General features: G+C 32.9%; 1 protein-coding gene across 2 annotated transcripts; it reads right to left on the bottom strand.

The window, feature by feature from the left end:
• Positions 1-12,579: 12,579 nt before the first annotated feature.
• Positions 12,580-15,097, bottom strand: LOC123884658 (dnaJ homolog subfamily B member 12-like). 2 transcript variants are annotated; one of them, XM_045933807.1, is made up of 2 exons: positions 15,039-15,097; positions 12,580-13,630 (listed from the first exon to the last, which is right to left on the bottom strand). In XM_045933807.1, the coding sequence occupies exon 2, from the start codon at positions 13,563-13,565 to the stop codon at positions 12,840-12,842; it is 726 nt and encodes a 241-aa protein (XP_045789763.1). In that variant the 5' UTR covers positions 13,566-13,630; positions 15,039-15,097; the 3' UTR covers positions 12,580-12,839. The 2 variants fall into 2 exon arrangements, with proteins under 2 accessions (XP_045789763.1, XP_045789771.1); XM_045933815.1 differs by lacking the exon at positions 15,039-15,097 and adding an exon at positions 13,959-14,364.
• Between the last annotated feature and the right edge of the window lie 3,167 nt (positions 15,098-18,264).

Below are 18,264 nucleotides of genomic sequence, written 5' to 3' on the forward strand. Positions count from 1 at the left end.
CAAGCTATGCAGAACATTCTGACATTATGATTTAGAAGAATTAGCATACACTTCTGTTGAAATATGCCTTGAAATCTCATTTACAAAAGTCAGGAAAAATCTGGTGTGAATCTGCCTGCTGCGCGAGGCGCAGGCTTGTTTTGTTTTCAGGATTTTGGCTTCTGCCTCCTGCGCGAGGCGCAGGGAGGGCTGCGCGGGGCGCAGTGTGTGACCAGAATTTTGCATCTTTGCAGATTTTGTGAAAAAATATCTTTCTTGGAGGACACTCTGACTTGGATTTGTTTTATTTTAAAACAGATTTGTTACTAGTTTTTTGGCATATATTTTTCTATAAATAGGGATCACTTTATTCATAGAAAAATAAGAGAGTGAAAGGAACAATAAGGATTTGCCACCATTAAAGGCTAGGGTTTTAGAGAGAGAACAAAAGGGTTTTCTTTTGGTATAATTCTAGGGCAAAGGTTTATTGTTTGCTTTGTTCACCTTGGGTAGATTAGGTCAAATTGAGTTTCTTCATCACGGGAAGGAATTCGGGATTTGGGTAGAGTTAGAGTTTGTTAATTCTTGTAACCCAAATTTGGGAATTGCTTGTAAGTGACTTATTTGATTCTAGTGGAACGGAGGGCTACTCGCTCACCAGACTAGGTTATTTTAACCGAACTGGGTAAACAAAGATTTGTCTCTTCTCTCTTTTATTTGTTTACTTGCTTTTGGATTATTATTATCATCATCTCTATCTACTCTTTGATATTGGTTGCTTGACTCAATTGCTCCACACATCAAGTTTCGTATTGGTGTGATTTTTATTAACGAATTCACAACAACTTCTATCTTAAATTTGAGACATGGAATCAACAACAAAAAAGGCACATGTACGAAGTATTTGAAATACGAAAAAAAACACCATTCTGGCAATATTTTCAAAGGAGTTGCAAACGGATCCGCGGGTTCCCCAATCATTGATGGTTCGAGAACCGCGTATTCAAAACCCAAGCTAATAAAAGAATGTCAGTTTGCCCGGTAATTATGCAATAACTACCTCCATGAACTTTCATATGATGTGCCAAAATTTAGCAAAGTAAACCTCGGGCTAATAAAAGAAGATTCTAAAAAATAACCGGTATATCTACCATAATCCAGAGCTCATAAGAAACCGAACTGCACCAGTAATTATTTAAGAATTGCATTTAACACTTCCAAAACGAGCTCTTATTTCTTGTTCTTCTTTTCAAAAAGGCCAGATATTTTAATATATAAAATCCCAAAACGGAGTGTCAAGCCTGGACACAAAAGTCGCAGTGCTTATTCAAGAAACACCTGCAGACCTGCTACATAAAAGTATTTTCCGAAAGAACTATCACCCGTTATCACAACAAGTTTGTGTGATCAATTGATTCAATTCTGCAATTGTTGTACCCACTTATATGAGCTCACCTGTATTAAATTCTTAAATCCAATCCTTGCATTTATAATTATCAAGACAGATATAGTGCTATCTGATTCTTATAACAGCACACACCAAATTTTATCAGATTTTCATAATAGGTCTGTAGTAAAAAACATCGACAGACACAACCTTGTTATGGTTTCCTCCGTTGATCACAATGCAAGCAGGGACGGATCTAGACCTAATATATTGGTGTGGCTAAAAAAATTATGTTCACAAATTTTATAGTTAAAAAAAAAAATCAGGCTTGCAGATTGGTTGAAGAAATAGTTTTACCTCTAGAAAGCACATTAAAAAATAACAAAATAACAAACAAAAAAAAATTATATTTGTAGTTGTAGAGTTGAGAGGAAAGTAAAAGAATAAAATTTAATATGTTATTGAGATCAATTAAAATTAAGGCAGAATTACACTAAAGGTCCTTTATCTTATTTTTCTGTAACATTTTGGTCCTTTATCTCTTTTTTGTAACGTTTTGGTCCTTTATCTCTCAATACGTGAACACTTTGGTCCTTTTCGTCATTTTCGTGCAGAAAATGATGACGTGTCTATTTTACTACTGACGTGGATTTAACACCGTTTAACACCGTTAGATAAGTAAAAAAAAAAAAAGGCACTGTTACAAACAATTTGATTAAGCGCTTAAGAGTGAACCAGAGGAAGGGAATTAAGGGTTTTCTCAAAGCGATTAAGAGATTGAAAAAGCGAACCAGAGGAAGGGAATTTGAGAAAGCGATTGAAGCAGAGAACCAAATCTGTATGAATCGATTGAAGCAGAGAAAGCGATTTAGGGTTTGATTTAAGTAAGGTATGTATGAATCGATCTCTCATTTTCTCATATGCGTGTGTTCGTTCATCTGTTTTAGGGTTCACCTGTTTCATAGCAAGAATCCTAATATCTGGTTCATCTGGTTCATCTGTTCATCTGTTTCATAGCAAGGAATGGAAATAGCTTTTATTAAACAAACTGCTACTTTGTTTCATCTGGTTCTACTTTGTTATGGTTTTTTGTGTTTATAGATGTAGTTTTTTGTGTTTCTGTCACTGTCATCTGCATATATAATAATCCATCTGCATATAAAATTGCGAAAGGTTGATTATGCTGTATTAAATTCTTAAATCCAATCCTTGCATTTATAATTATCAAGACAGATATAGTGCTATCTGATTCTTATAACAGCACACACCAAATTTTATCAGATTTTCATAATAGGTCTGTAGTAAAAAACATCGACAGACACAACCTTGTTATGGTTTCCTCCGTTGATCACAATGCAAGCAGGGACGGATCTAGACCTAATATATTGGTGTGGCTAAAAAAATTATGTTCACAAATTTTATAGTTAAAAAAAAAATCAGGTTTGCAGATTGGTTGAAGAAATAGTTTTACCTCTAGAAAGCACATTAAAAAATAACAAAATAACAAACAAAAAAAAATTATATTTGTAGTTGTAGAGTTGAGAGGAAAGTAAAAGAATAAAATTTAATATGTTATTGAGATCAATTAAAATTAATAGTATTATCAATAAAAGTGTATAAACCTAGATGATATGAATTTTAAATTTAACATAAATTTTTTAAATTTTATACTCGTTAAAATGTTACCGGTATAATTTAATTTCTCTAATATATATATATATATATATATATATATATATATATATATATATATATTTACAGCTGTTATAGAATTAGTGATTGTAATTTATTAAATTTTGGAATCCGAACTCATCCTTCTCTTATAAAAGGATGTTTCGTTCATTATGTAAAGCATGCAAAAATTTTGAGAATCAAAACCTCAGAAGCTTGTTTTGCCTCTACTACTGTAAGAATTTATGAAATAAAAATGTTTTTATCAGATAATTTTTATTTTTATCTTTACGTTATTAAATTCATTATATTTATCATTGATGATTTAACAATATTTATTAATCTCTTACCTTTGTTTTCTTCATGCAATACTTTTATTATTATTATGTTTTACCTTTCCGCATTATGGTATGGGGTTCTCTAACTTAGACCCTAGTTAGGTCTAAGTTAGCAAGGTGCACCTTTTCAATTGGACCAAAATACCTATTCTTTTTAATTAATTAACCAAAATACCCATGAATAGACGCGGATCCAGTGTCGCGCGTGTACCGAAGGACCATGGTTACAGACCGTTGATTTCCATCAGACAGCCAAGATCTGATCTCATCAAGACTGTCTGATCAATCCGACAGCCCAGATCATCCTGATCCATCAGATTCCAGAGCGTGCGCCACACTGGATTACACCCTGGAGAGAGAAAAATTTGCTTTTTAAAAAGTAGGACACGTGTCACACAATGGTTGGCCGGACGTGATTTTTGTTCATTTAATACTTTGAACTCAATTATTTCGTTGTAAATTAATTTTTTATTTTTTTATTTTTATACCAAAATTCATAATTTTTTTTTTCTACAAAAAGAGACTTGGTTCGTTTGATTTGGACACCGAAAAAAAAATGCAATTTTTCACTACCTTAATCTCATTTTTTGTCTACTAAATACGTTACTTGTGTGTTGTAATTTAACACGCACCACTCAACCAACTCACTGAAACCATTATACCAGGAAAATAATAGATAATATTCTGGAACTTTTGGTATATTTTATGAAATTTTTGGAGACCTGAAACTATTTTTAGTTAATTAAATGAGATAAAACGGTAATTAAAAACTAATGTTTGCTTCTGAAACCATTTTACTGGTAGAATGGTTGCACATAGTTGTATTCTGAAACCATTTTACTGGTAGAATGGTTTCAATGAGTAATTTATTAATTGTGTTTGCTTCTGAAACCATTTATAATGGTTTCAGAGAGTTGTAATCTGAAACCATTTTGCTGGTAGAATGGTTTCAGTAAGTTGATTATTAGTTATTTGCTTCTGAAACCATTTAGCTTGTAGAATGGTTGCACATAGTTGTACTCCGAAACTATTTTACTGGTAGAATGGTTTCAATGAGTAATTTATTAATTGTGTTTGCTTCTGAAACCATTTTGCTGGTAGAATGGTTTCAGTAAGTTGAATCTTAGTTATTTGCTTCTGAAACCATTTAGCTGGTAGAATGGTTTCAGAGATTTGTACTCTGAAACCATTTTCCTGGTAGAATGGTTTCAGTGAGTTGATGTAAGGTAGTGAGAAATGAGATTAAGGTAGTGAAAAATTGGGTTTTTTTTTTCTGTGTCCAAATCAAACGAACCAAGTCTCTATTTGTAGAGAAAAAAAAATTATGAATTTTGGTATAAAAATAAAAAATAAAAAATTAATTTACAACGAAATAATTGAGTTCAAAGTATTAAATGGAAAAAAATCACGCCCAGCCAATCAGACAGCGACACGTGTCCTGCTTTTAAATAGTAGATTCTTCTCTCTCCAGGGTGTAATCTAGTGTGGTGCACGCGCTGGAATCTGATGGATTCGGATGATCTGGGCTGTCTGATTGATCAGACAGTCTTGATGAGATCAGTGCTTGGCTGTCTGATGGAAATCAACGGCCTGTAACCATGGTCCTGCGGTACGCGCGCGACACTGGATCCGCGTCCATTGATGGTAATTTGGTTAATTAATTAAAAAGAATGGGTATTTTGGTCCAACTGAAAAGGTGTACCTTGCTAACTTAGACCCAGTTGGGTCTAAGTTAGCAGCCCCCTATATATATATAGATCACTTCTTTATAAAAAAAATTACCACAACTATTATTCTTGATTCTTTGTAGTTAACTAGCAACAAGGCAACAATTTCTTTGTAAGAAAAACAAATTAAAAGCCAAAAAGCAACCTATAGGACTTGAACTGAGGACCCTTGAATAAATGGGAGGATACATAACCACTAAGCTAAAAGCATAATTGTGATAATATTAGTAGTTATACATATATATACAATAATTCTGGTGTGGCTATAGCCACAATCAGCCCCTACATGCATCCGTCCCTGAATGCAAGCGTCCTTATATGACATAAGTGTTCTGCATAATGCCATATATGCCAGCTAAATAGTTTAGACTCCAAAGAGTTGGCTAATCCAACACAAGCACGACTCCATTTTGCATTTGCAAAATTGCAGTTAGGGGCAAGGGTCATCGAAGCACAAATGATACCATCCATACCTTATATTATGAATGAAGTATATCAGTCTTATTGTTGAGTTTGGAATTAGTGGGAACATATATGCCATACCACCCTTTACAGATAAGTCATTAGAAAACACAAAATACTATGCATGCTTTGAGTAAAATTTCGTATTAAAAATGCTTTGAAGGCCACCATCCATCAATGCAGTTTTCATAATGCAGTTTACTCAAAGGTCATTGAGGCATCCATCTCTTACAAAATTATAAAACATTAGGGACTAGGGTCATTAAGTTCATAATGCAAAATCACTTCTAATTGCAGTTGCAAAATTGAATTTAGGGACTAAGGGTCATCAAAGCATAATAGATATCCATCTATGCATTATGAATAAAAATTCATATTAGAATTGCATTTAACTTTTAAGGCAACAACAACTAGCTTTCACATTCAGACAATCCAGCATTTTTGAGCATCAAGACATTCAATCCATTATGAAAACCAAGTAACAAAGAATATCCATCAATCCGTAGTTCAGATTTGCATCGAGCATCATAAAGTGACAATTTCATATGAAAATTGCATTATCGCCATCAATTCATAATGCATTTTACTCTTAGGGTCTCATTGAGGCATCCCTCCCTTAATTCATAACTATTTTGAAAGCAAGTTGATAAAGGCAAACATTCGTAGAGTAAAGAGCCAGAATTGAAACTCAAAACTTGTAGAAGAAAATGACATAGTCATGAATCATTGAGAATCCACTCCCTTAAAAATAGGGAATGGTTCCGCAAAAAAAAAAGGGGAATGGTTAGTTAAGGAAAAAATTAGCACCTTAACTAAACAATATGTAATTTTAGGCACAACTTAGGAAACATAGTGAGAGTCAGGAATAGAAACCTTTCCTCGATGTATTGTCTTTGAACAACGGAAATCAGACAGCAAGTCAACCAATTCCAATCTGCTGACGAGCTGAATCTTGATACTAAATAGAATCACCTCAAATCCAAAAACTTGTATTCATGAGAATAAGATCAAAACAGATATCCATACATAAAGGCATTTCCGACAACCAAATAAACATGTCATGACTAAAAAAGGATTTGGTAACATGTTTCTTCAAAATAAACTCCAGATAACATCCAACCATAGAATTCTGGACATGCAAGATAAACACGTCACATTGTGCATTATAAATTAAGAAAGATCCTCAAAGTACCATCAACTCTATAGCTAAACGAAGAACCATTACCCAAAAGGGAAACAAAGAAACTATAGAGCAAAGACACGGGGACAAAAGTATCAACTAAACGCCACAGGTTCTTTGGAACATACATGTTTCTATGTACGTATATATATGTAGCAGCAGTCAAACCCCAGCAGCAATGACAGTCAATTCAGTTCATGGACTACGAGGAGAACGAGCTCGGACTGGTGTCTTTGACGGACTTACCCTGCATAGTGCGCATACCAGACATAAGAATGGTTCATAATTCAGATGGCATTATAAGAGTTCCATGAAGGACAGATAAAATCAAAGATAGGCAGCGCACCCAAAATCACGCCACTGCAGCATAGAGCAACAATTGCTCTCAACCTGAAAGAATGAAACATTAGGAACTAGAGTCATAAAGTTCATAATGCAAAATCACTTCTAATTGCAGTTGCAGAATTGAATTTAGGGACTAAGGGTCATCATCAAAGCACAATTGATATCCATCCATGCATTATGAATAAAAATACATATTAGGCATTTAAGGCAACATTTAACTTTTCAGATTTGAAAAAATATTTCATCTCTCAGTGACAATTCACTGTTCAGATTTGCATCAAGGGTCATAAAGCGACAATAGTGCCATCCCTTACATCATGAATACAATTTCATATGAAAATTGCATTATAGCCATCAATTCATAATGCATTTTACTCTACGGCCACTGAGGCATCCATCCCTTATAAAATTTATGAAACAAAGTATATTCACCGATTCCAACATTCATATTTGGGGTTTAGGGACATATACTCCACCCCTTTTTTAGATAATGAAAAAGGGGTCATCTCATAATGATCCACATTCTTTCAAAAGATTGAATATTCTTGAATTATCAACAATGAAAAAATCTGTATCGCATCAGTTATCAATAATCGTAAGCTGATATGTTGGAATGAAAATTCCAAAATCACTGTAGCAAACAAAAAAAGTTATCATTCAAAATATTGGAACCAAATTAGGTCTTGGGACAGAACCCAGTTGCAGAAGATTGAATGTGTAGTTATTAGGCTCATATATCAGTGACAATTCGTAGTTCAGATTTGCATCAAGGGTCATAAAGCGACAATTTCATGAATACATTTTCATCTGAAAATTGCATTATAGCCGTCAATTCATAATGCATTTTACTCTTAGGGTCATTGAGGCATCCATCCCTTACAAAATTTATGAAACAAAGTATATTCATCGATTCTAACATTCAAATTTGGGGTTTAGGGCCATATATACTCCACCCCATTTTTGGATAATGAAAAACATTCCAATTCACAATGATCCACATTCTTTCAAACGATTGAATTTTCTTGATAATTTCACATAAATGAAATGCAAACCGACAATAAGTTGGACGGCTAACCCTTTTTGAAGGAAAAGGAAAAAGTTTTCTTTCAAAATATTGGTTCCAAAAACTGACCTAACAAAAGTTATTGGGACAAAACACTTTTGCTCAAATAAGATTTCTTTTGTTTTCTTCTCTCAAAGTTTCAAACAGAAGATTACCGTATGAAGCAAGCATGTTCTGATGTTGCAAGTAATAGAGATGATTGAGTGACCCAACATTCACACAATGCAACATAGGTTCTGATCAGTTTCATACTTTGACACAGTGCAATGAACAAACCGGTTCTGAATTCTCATGATGTTGCGATGAACATTCATAGTTCAGATTATCCCTGACAATTATAGGTCAGATTTGCATCGAGGGTCATAAAAGGACAATAGACACCATCCCTTACGTCGTAAATACAATTTCATATCAAAATTGCATTATAGGCACCAGTTCATAATGCATGTTACTCTAGCGTCATTGAGGCATCCATCCCTTATAAAATTTATGAAACAAAGTATATTAATCGATCACAACGTTCATATTTGGGGTTTGGGACCATATACTCCACCCCTTTTTTAGATAATAAAAAAAATATTCCATCTCACAATGATCCACATTCTTTGAGAAGATATTGAATATTCTTGAATTATTAAGAATGGAAAAATCCATATCCCATCAGGTATATCAATCGTAAACCGATATATTGGAATGGAAATTACAAAATCACCATAGCAAACCAAAAAAGTTATCTCTCAAAATATTGGAACCAAATTAGGTGTTGGGACAGAGCACATTTGCAGAAGATTGAATGATCAAAAATGGGTATCCCAACAAGTATATCAAAACAAATACATAAAATTATTATCTTTCAAAAGATTGATACTTCAAATAAGGTTTTTTTTTTTTCCCCCTCAGGCAGAAGATTGAAAGTTCTTGAATAATCAAGAATGAGGAAAAAAAATAGGCAACATTATATATAGGCAATATTTCACCTCAGCGACAGTTTCACAATTAGGGTCACAAAAAGACACAAAATACCATGCATGTTTTCAATAAAATTTCATATTAAATTGCTTTGAAAGCCACCATCCAACTTATCATTATGAATAAAGTGTTCATAATGCAATTTACTCAAAGGGTCATCGAGGCATCCATCCATTACAAAACTTATGAAACATTAGGGACCAGGGTCATTAAGTTCCAATCATGAATTTAGGGACTAAGGGTCTTCCAAGTCCCAACCATGCATTATGAATAAAAATTCATATTACAATTGCATTCAAGGCAACAACTAGCTTTCGCATTAAGACATCATCCAACATTTTTGAGCATCAAGACATTCAATCCATTATGAAAACCATGTAACAAAGAATATTCATCAATGTAGTTCAGATTTGCATCGAGGGTCATAAAGCGACAATTTCATGAATACAATTTCATATGAAAATTGCATTATAGCCATTCAATTCATAATGCATTTTACTCTTAGGGTCATTGAGGCATCCATCCATATTAATCGATTCCAACATTCATATTTGGGGTTTAGGGCCATATACATACTCCACCCCTTTTTTAGATATGAAAAAGAGTCCATCTCACAGTGATCCACATTCTTGCAGAAGATTGAATATTCTTGAATTATCAAGAATGAAAAAATCCATATCGCATCAGGTATCAATCGTAAACCGATATATTGGAATTGAAATTCCAAAATCACCGTAGCAAACCAAAAAAGTTATCTTTCAAAATATTGGAACCAAATTAGGTCTTGGGACAGAACCCATTTGCAGAAGATTGAATGTTCTTAAATAATCAAAACAGAAAAAAATTGAATCTTTCAAAAATTGGAACCAAATTAGGTCTTGGGACAGAACCCATTTGCAGAAGATTGAATGTTCTTGAATAATCAAAAATGAAAAAAAATTGAATCTTTGAAAACATCGGTGCCAAACATCTTTGCTCAAATAAAGTTTTGATTTTTTTTCTCAAGCAGAAGATTGAATGTTCTTGAATAATCAAGAATGAGAAAAAATAGACAAATTTATACGCAGAAGATTGAAAGTTGTTGGATAATTCAAAAAAAATTACCGTTTGAAACAAGCATGTTCTGATGTTGCAAGTAATAGAGATGAATGAGGGACCCAACAATCACACCAATGCAACATAGGTTCTTTCTGATCGGTTTCATAGTTAGAGTCGGTGCAATGAACAAGCAGGTTCTGATGATGTTGCCATGAACATTTATACTTTGGTTCTCTCTCTCACACACACTTTGGTTCTTTTCTTGTTTTTGATTTTTGAAGAATAGCGTAAACTCTAAGTTGTGTATGCCACGCGCTAATAAACCCTATCTCATCACGGGCTTGTATATTCGGCCCAACACCGAATTAGTAATTCAAGGATTTTTTTTATTTTTTTTCTTAATCATTCAAGGATTTTCTTGTATATATAATATATATATATATATAATTCAAAAAATTTCTTTTTTCTTACAACTTTCGAGTCAAATTATGTGTCCTTTGACTTTTTTATTTTTTTTTCATGTTTAGTACATTATGAATAAATTGTCTCGTAAGTTTAATTCAGTTGACAGAGACGTAGCATTATATATATATAGGGGTCAAGATTCGAATCTCAGTCATCCCACATATTCATCTTAAGGGTGTAATTTCTAGTTTCTAAGCTACACGACCAAAACAAAACGAATCATTTGAGAGATGTTTAAGTTATACTACATTTCCCTCTTATGTTAAAATATACACTCCTCTCATCTCTTATATAGGATATATCAGAAAAAAAATTACACTATTCTCACTTGAAAAAAGCTTGAATTTCATTTTCTTCCCCCTAATATTTTTTTGGTAAGTTTCTTCCCCCTAATATGAAAACCTACATTTTTCTCTTTTAATAAAACTTCATTTTAATATAATCAAATTTCTAATTCAAATATTATTACTATTATTATTAATTATTATGTTTTACGCACATCATTAACATATAATGTTCAATAATTTTGTGAATTATGAAACTATACAAATCTTGGATAAATTATTAAACTTGACTAATTTCTTCAAAGACAACTTAAATTTTTTTTGACATAAATTTTATGAATTATGAAACTATACAAATCTTGGATAAATTACTAAACTTGATTAATTTCTTCAAAGACAACTTAAATTTTTTTTGACATAAAATGGTGATTTAAAGCTAAGGGCAAATAGTCATTTTAGTCCCTCAATGTGTAACTCGCTGTCAATTTAGTCTCTGACTGAAGAAAAAATACAAAATAGTCTCCGACTCAATCCGTTAATCATTTTAGTCCCTACCGTTAAAATTAGCCATTAACTTTACAAAAAAAATGACATGACATTTTTGGAGACACATGATTCGCTGAGTAGACATTAGCTGGCCAAATGGCCCGATGACATGGCCAGGACCAAATTGACAATCCTTTTTTTCTTTTTCATTTCTTCGTCTTCTTCTCATTCTTCATCTTTTTTCCATTTTACCAAATCTTTCCTTCTATCTCTCTTCCTCCACCAACCACTCTTTCCATCTCTTCCTCCAACACAACTACCATCTTCATCACCACAAATCCAACCAAAACTACAACAACAACATGTTTCTCTTGGGAGAGACTTGCAATGATCTTGGATTGAAATGACCTACAATTTGCATTTACATTTTGTATGTTGTTCTCGGATCTATCTAAAAATACATTCCTTCTTCTCAAATTTATATTGCTTTTATTAGTTTTGACAGACCAAGTGTTTTGTATTATTTGCGACAGAAAAATTGATATGAAACTCAAATATGACATGATAGTTAGGTAGTAAAGACATGGATATTGCTGCTGCTGTTGATTTCAGTTTTGTCACTCCCTTAATTTTACTAAAAATTCTATATTGTATTTCTCAATTAAATCTTCCACAAAGCAATTCATATCTCTATATTCTCTCAGATAATTTCTCAAACCAAATCCTAATGAAATCTTCCACTTTGTCCTCATTAACCAAACAAATTCCCAACAAACAATCTCATCCTAACCCACATATCTTCATCATATCTCTTATTATTTCTATTTTTCCCCTTATTTTTTGACAATTAACTTCTTACCACACTAATTATATTATTTTTATTTCCACCCCTATCTTGCCAACAATTTTATTTTCTACTTAAACTACTTTCTGCCATTTTTCTTTCGTAGTTAATTTACTAAAATCAAATAAAAGTATACTTTAATTTTTTTGACAGAAAAATTATACTTTAATTCTAATTATTATCTTCTCACCAATTCACCACTTCTATCCTATTTAATTGGGAATTGATTCTCTCAAGTGTAATTTATTCCTTAATAATACCATATGAGTAAGTATGTAGGAAGATGAAATCCTTCTTCCTTGGTGTTAGAGGGAGAAAGTTTGACGGTCACAAAATGAAACTAACAGACGTTTGAATAGAGGAGTAAAATACAGCATTTTTTGCAAATTTAAGGGAGGCAAGTGAGATTTAAAAAAACCTTAAAGGAGGTAGATGTAATTTATCCTAAATATTATTACACAGTGAATATAAAAATTTCTACTCTTCATCCTCCTAATTATCATACTCAAATGAATCAACTGGAACTGCATGTGATGATGTAGATGGCGGTGCCGGTGGCAGTTGACAGTTCATATTGGATAACAAATTGCATAATTTGTCCTTACCATTTTCTTCTCCTTTTAGCTCTCTGCTGCGGCTTAAACTGGTCCATAATTCCCTTCTTAATTTTTAATTGCACTTTTTTAGACTGCAGTTTCTGCACTATTCTTTCTAACTTTTCCCGCACCTTAAGGGTTGACGCTGCAAATTTGTTCCCATTTGAGTGATGGGATGGGGTCTTACGCTTAGATACTGCAGTTCTCGCTGCAAATTTGTTCCCATTTGAGTGATGGGATGGGGTTTTAGGTACTGCAGTTCTCGCTGCAAATTTGTTCCCATTTGAGTGATGGGATGGGGCCTTACGCTTAGGTGCTGCAGCTCTCACATGAGCTTTAACCTTCATGTCATGTAAAGACCGCTTTGCTTGGTCACTCAACACGCTATTGGCTTCCCCAATCAACTTGAAAGCAGCTTCTGCACCAGCAAATTTATTTTTATCAGGATGAAGTATCAGTGCAAGCTTTCTGTACTGTTTCTTTATGATTGCTTCCTCAGAGAGTCTTTCTGTCTGAAGAATTTGATACCAGTCCATTTCAGAACAAGAGAGTTTGTTCAATGCAGCAGTGTGAACCTCACAAATTGCAAGGATCTGAGTAATGTTATCAACATCAGCATACAAATTTTTGGCCTTATTAGCAAACCGCAGTGCCTCTACAAATTGACCCCTTTGCATTCTACTTTCTGCCAATTGCTTAGCCCTCACAGCCTCGTCTTTGTTGCACTCCATTAGTAAATTGATGTCAAAGATACTTGTGTCTATTCAAATTCTACAAGCACCACTTTGTGTTCCACCTAATTGACACAGAACAAACAAAGTTAAAAGTAAGCCAACTCATCACTACTCCATGAAGCACCAACAAAAACACTATTAAATACGACAATGACACATAGACATAGGTAATATATAATTTAAAATAAATAGAAATACTTGAACGAAACCATGTGTAATGCCGCGGCTCTATCATCGATCACTACATTATCATTCATTACTAACAGAAAAGATAACATCGTGAACATGGTGGTATATACACATGATTTGTTCATGCAAAAGAAATTGCAACATCATAACAATCAATTCAATTTTAGGCTAGCTAGGTGATGATAATTTCAGCAAATGTACCGAATCGTAAAAGTAGTAAAATAAAACGGTAAGATCGAATGTGGAACTCGAGGATCGCGTTATATTCCCAAAACTCCGTGTCTCTCTCTTCTGTTTCTCGTCGGACTGTACGGGTATATTCCAAAAACTCTTCTGTGAATCAGCGCGTCCCTTTTTATATATGTCCAACAAAGAGACAAATAACCCAGTCTCTCTTTTTCTCATGTAACTAACCAGCAAGCAAGCCTTTCCAATCCTTTTCTTTCTTTTCAAGTCATGTTTTGTTTATTTCCCTTCATGCCCATATTGACAAGCCCAACATATATTTAATTATTTTGAACTCCTATTTATCCCATCACACATGACTAACATGTAAATAAACTACTACTCCCTCCGGTCACTATTATAAGCAAAAAACCACTATTACTAAAAGTTTTCAAGAATAATAAAACATGAATTTCATTGAGAAGTTTAAACATATAAACATGTCAACTATTTAAATCTACGAAGCAAATACACACCTCAAATTAGATGTATATATGTATCGGACACGCATAGATGTTTGACATAACACTAACACATATGATTACGTTAAATCATGTAATTTTGGTCAAATTATTATCGGTACCGCCCTGTCAGTGTCTATATGGTGTCCGATGCCCATATTTGTGTCGGTGTATCGTTGATTTAAATACAAAAAAATTACAATCACAACGAATTTAGATCTTCAGGAACATGCATAGCAAGTAAACAGTAATCAAGCATGAAACACAACTGAACCAATCTACCATACACATTTGTCACAATAAATAACTACAACAAATACGAAATGTGAAAACAAAGTTTCTGTAAACCAAAAAAAAAAAAGTTTGTACATTTTTCTATTTACCCTAAATTCCATAGCGCAAAACAAAATAAACAACATAACATTTTCCCTTAATTCCGGCCGATACTACAAAAAAAGACTATTATAATATTAAAAAAAAAAGTGATATTGATGATTAACACGGAATGCAAAATCGAACACCGAGAGGCACAAAGCAATGAAGAAAATGGGGAATAATATGAGGAAGAAGAAGATGAAGAGTACCCGGAACTTACTTGCGAGTTGTGAGTGCGAATACAGAGAGAACGCGCCACAAGCAGATGTTGGATTTCTTTAATATTTTACCGGATTTTTTATATTTCACCTACATTACTTATTTATATATTTCAAAAGATTTGTTATTTTTATTTAGTTAAGGTTGTTATTTTTATTTTTACGATCTTTTAGAAGATTTGTTATTTTTATTTTTCACTATTATTTAAGCTAAATTATTGTAGTTTTGAAGGCATAGTCTTGATTCAATAAAATTATATAGAATTTTCTCAAATTTGGTGGATTCCAAATTATTTTTTTTGGTGGATTTCGGAAATTTGGTGAATTCCAGAGTCTTTATCTAACAGGATTAGCGCTTGCTATTCCTTCCTGGTTCTGTACTGCGTCACAAGCCATGAAGTGAAACTGTTTAAAACACGAAAAGTCAGAGTCCGAGGAGGAAACATAGGGTTGTTTGTTACTCCCTCCGTCTCAGATGACTGTTTCATACATGCCAACATATAAAAAATTAATATTTAGAAAATATGCATTGAGACGAATCCAATAACATCTTATATGCTGATGTTTATTTTTATTTATCGGTAGAAAAATATGGTCAAACCAAAATGTGTGAATGATGCACAACAGTCAACTGACTCACTCAATTTAGGACAAAGGGACTATAAATTTTTAAAAAAGTGAATTTTTCTTTGTGTTTTTTTTTTTACTTAAAAAATAAAATTCTTTGTGATTTTTCTTTGGTCATACAGAGAGTATATGACTAAAATTATTTTATTTTAATTATATCTAATTTAAAAATCATACTAATGATGATTTATGATTAGGTTGACAATGAAAAATTGGCATAAAAATATTGGATTTTGATAACAAAATTATGTGTTAACAAATATGCATCTTGAGCAATGCTATGGATCTACCTTCTTACTTTTAGATTTGGATTTACTACATTTGAATTTCTTATATTAATCTACATTTAGTGTAAATTTTAATAAAAGATAAAATAGAGAAATAAATATTAAGTGTATAAAAGATTAAAATAAATTATATGAATCTTACAATCCGACATCTCCTTGATGAACATTGGAAGTATGTTTTTTAGAAAGCTAAGATCATCTTTAATGGTGAGTACTTATTTTGTAAGTACTAGTACCTAATAGGTACCACCATTGGAGCAAAACATAAATGAGTACTTACTAGGTACTAGTTCTACAATAAAAGTGGTACTTATATAATTTTTGTGGGACCTATTTAAAATTATGTAGAGTTATTGGAGAGGTGTGTTATTAGTGGGACCGATTTAGAATTTTTTTTTTTGACAGACGGACCAATTTAGAATTTTTTAAGACGTGTTGGATTGGAGAGAATGAGTACTTATTAGGTACTATTATTTAAAAATTATAAATAAGTGATGTGTACACGTGATGTCCAATTAAGTACTCAAAAAATGAGTAACTCCATTGTGGATGTTGTAATGAACGTGCATATATGATTGCAAAGATCAAGGGAGTAAAGATGTAGAACTGTGTTTTTTGATGACCCTTCTTTTAGGGTAGCTCATATTGTTATTAATGATGGTAGAGGTGTTTCTTTCTTCCGTTTAATTTTTGTGTAACCTTTCTTAAAATCCATTTTTGTGTGTAAATATTGACACATACTTAAACAAATTTGTTTAAACTTGTAACTTTCACATATTTTAAAATTTCTTCATTTCTCCAACCATTTCTTCTAGTTGAATTGTAAGGGTGTCGTTCCTATCCATTTCTCTTTCCAAAATTCTATGCTTTTACCTTCACTAATAACACTACTAATATTATTAGCAAACCAACCCCATCCTCCGCATTACCCAATCGCCAAATATCGTGCCACCATATTGACGCACGTTTGAGACCTTCACTCCTTTCACCATACAGAAAATTAGCTGCAAAGGATCCATAACGAAAAAGCAAAAGATTGTGCCACTGAATTGAGCTTTCGTTCATGCATCTCCACTTTCATTTACACAAAAAGTGAGGAATTAAAAAGTTCTAGATTTTTTATTCGTAAACCTCATTTTTCCTTTGGTTGACAAACACGATCCCAACTAACCCAACACATCTTGTTTCTATCTGCTTCGCCTCCCCATAAAAAACTTCTTTGAATACACATCAATTGGTTTATCACACACCTTGGTGCCTTATAGAAAGAGAAGAAATAGAGAGGTAAACTAGATAGAACAAAATTAATAAGAGTAACTCTACCTCATATAGATAAATGACGACCATTCCAAATACTCAATCTTTTTTTTTCATGGATTCTATTATAGGTAACCAAGTAGTCTTTCTTCTCGGATTAGCACCAACCGGAGTTCCTAGAAAGCGAAATGGAATTGACTCCACTCCGCAGTACAAAAAAGACGATGACGCACACAAAAAACTATCTTCTAGATTGATTCCATAAAGCTTACTTTTATAAAAAATTAACCTTCAAACCCGACACAATTTCAAAGCTTCTCAACACAGTTTTAATAGTCCAAAGATTGTCCCAATTACCATCACCTACTATGATTGTATCATCAACGAATTGAAGCGTATGAAACATAATGTTATTACTAACTTGATCGTGGACTATCTTTCAATGGCTAAACTCCAACTACATAGACTTTGTGACAGTACCACATCATTTCTCTCAGTTTGGAGAATTAACAAAATGCAAAAATAGCAAGCGATTCTGGCACATCATTTGGTTGGCGACTACGTGGAGTATATGGTGCACCCGTAACAACATTGTTTTTAGAGGTGGATGTATCAATGTGTCTTCTCTAGTGAACCATATTATTTACATATCTTGGATATGGTTTATATAGGCCGCATAGGATGCAATGCTAATTTAACTTTTTCTGATTGGTGTAACAATCATTTAGTTTGCTTCCAACACATCTAAAGACTAAAATAATTATCTTTGAATTGTAAGGGTTGAGTAACTCTTGTACTCTTTATAATTCAATTTTTGCTTATTAAAAAAAAATTCTTCTAGTTGAACCAAAAGCACCCTAACACATCTTTTAACATATAATCGGGGTGAAATTTTGTAAATTATAATAAATTATATGAATCTCATTCTTTATTGGACATGGTTCGAAAAAGAACCCTCACATTCATAGTTTGCTATCAAAGAAACAGGTTCGTGCAAGTGCAACTATTATTTCAAAGGCAGTATCTGTTGCATTTCGAGTACTATCAACAATCAAAA

This window comes from Trifolium pratense, linkage group LG1 (genome assembly GCF_020283565.1).
Source record: "Trifolium pratense cultivar HEN17-A07 linkage group LG1, ARS_RC_1.1, whole genome shotgun sequence".
NCBI lineage: Eukaryota > Viridiplantae > Streptophyta > Magnoliopsida > Fabales > Fabaceae > Trifolium > Trifolium pratense.

Excerpts from the sequence above, each read along its gene's own strand:
- LOC123884658 (XM_045933807.1), bottom strand. The coding sequence starts at position 13,565 with ATGGAGTGCAACAAAGACGAGGCTGTGAGGGCTAAGCAATTGGCAGAA.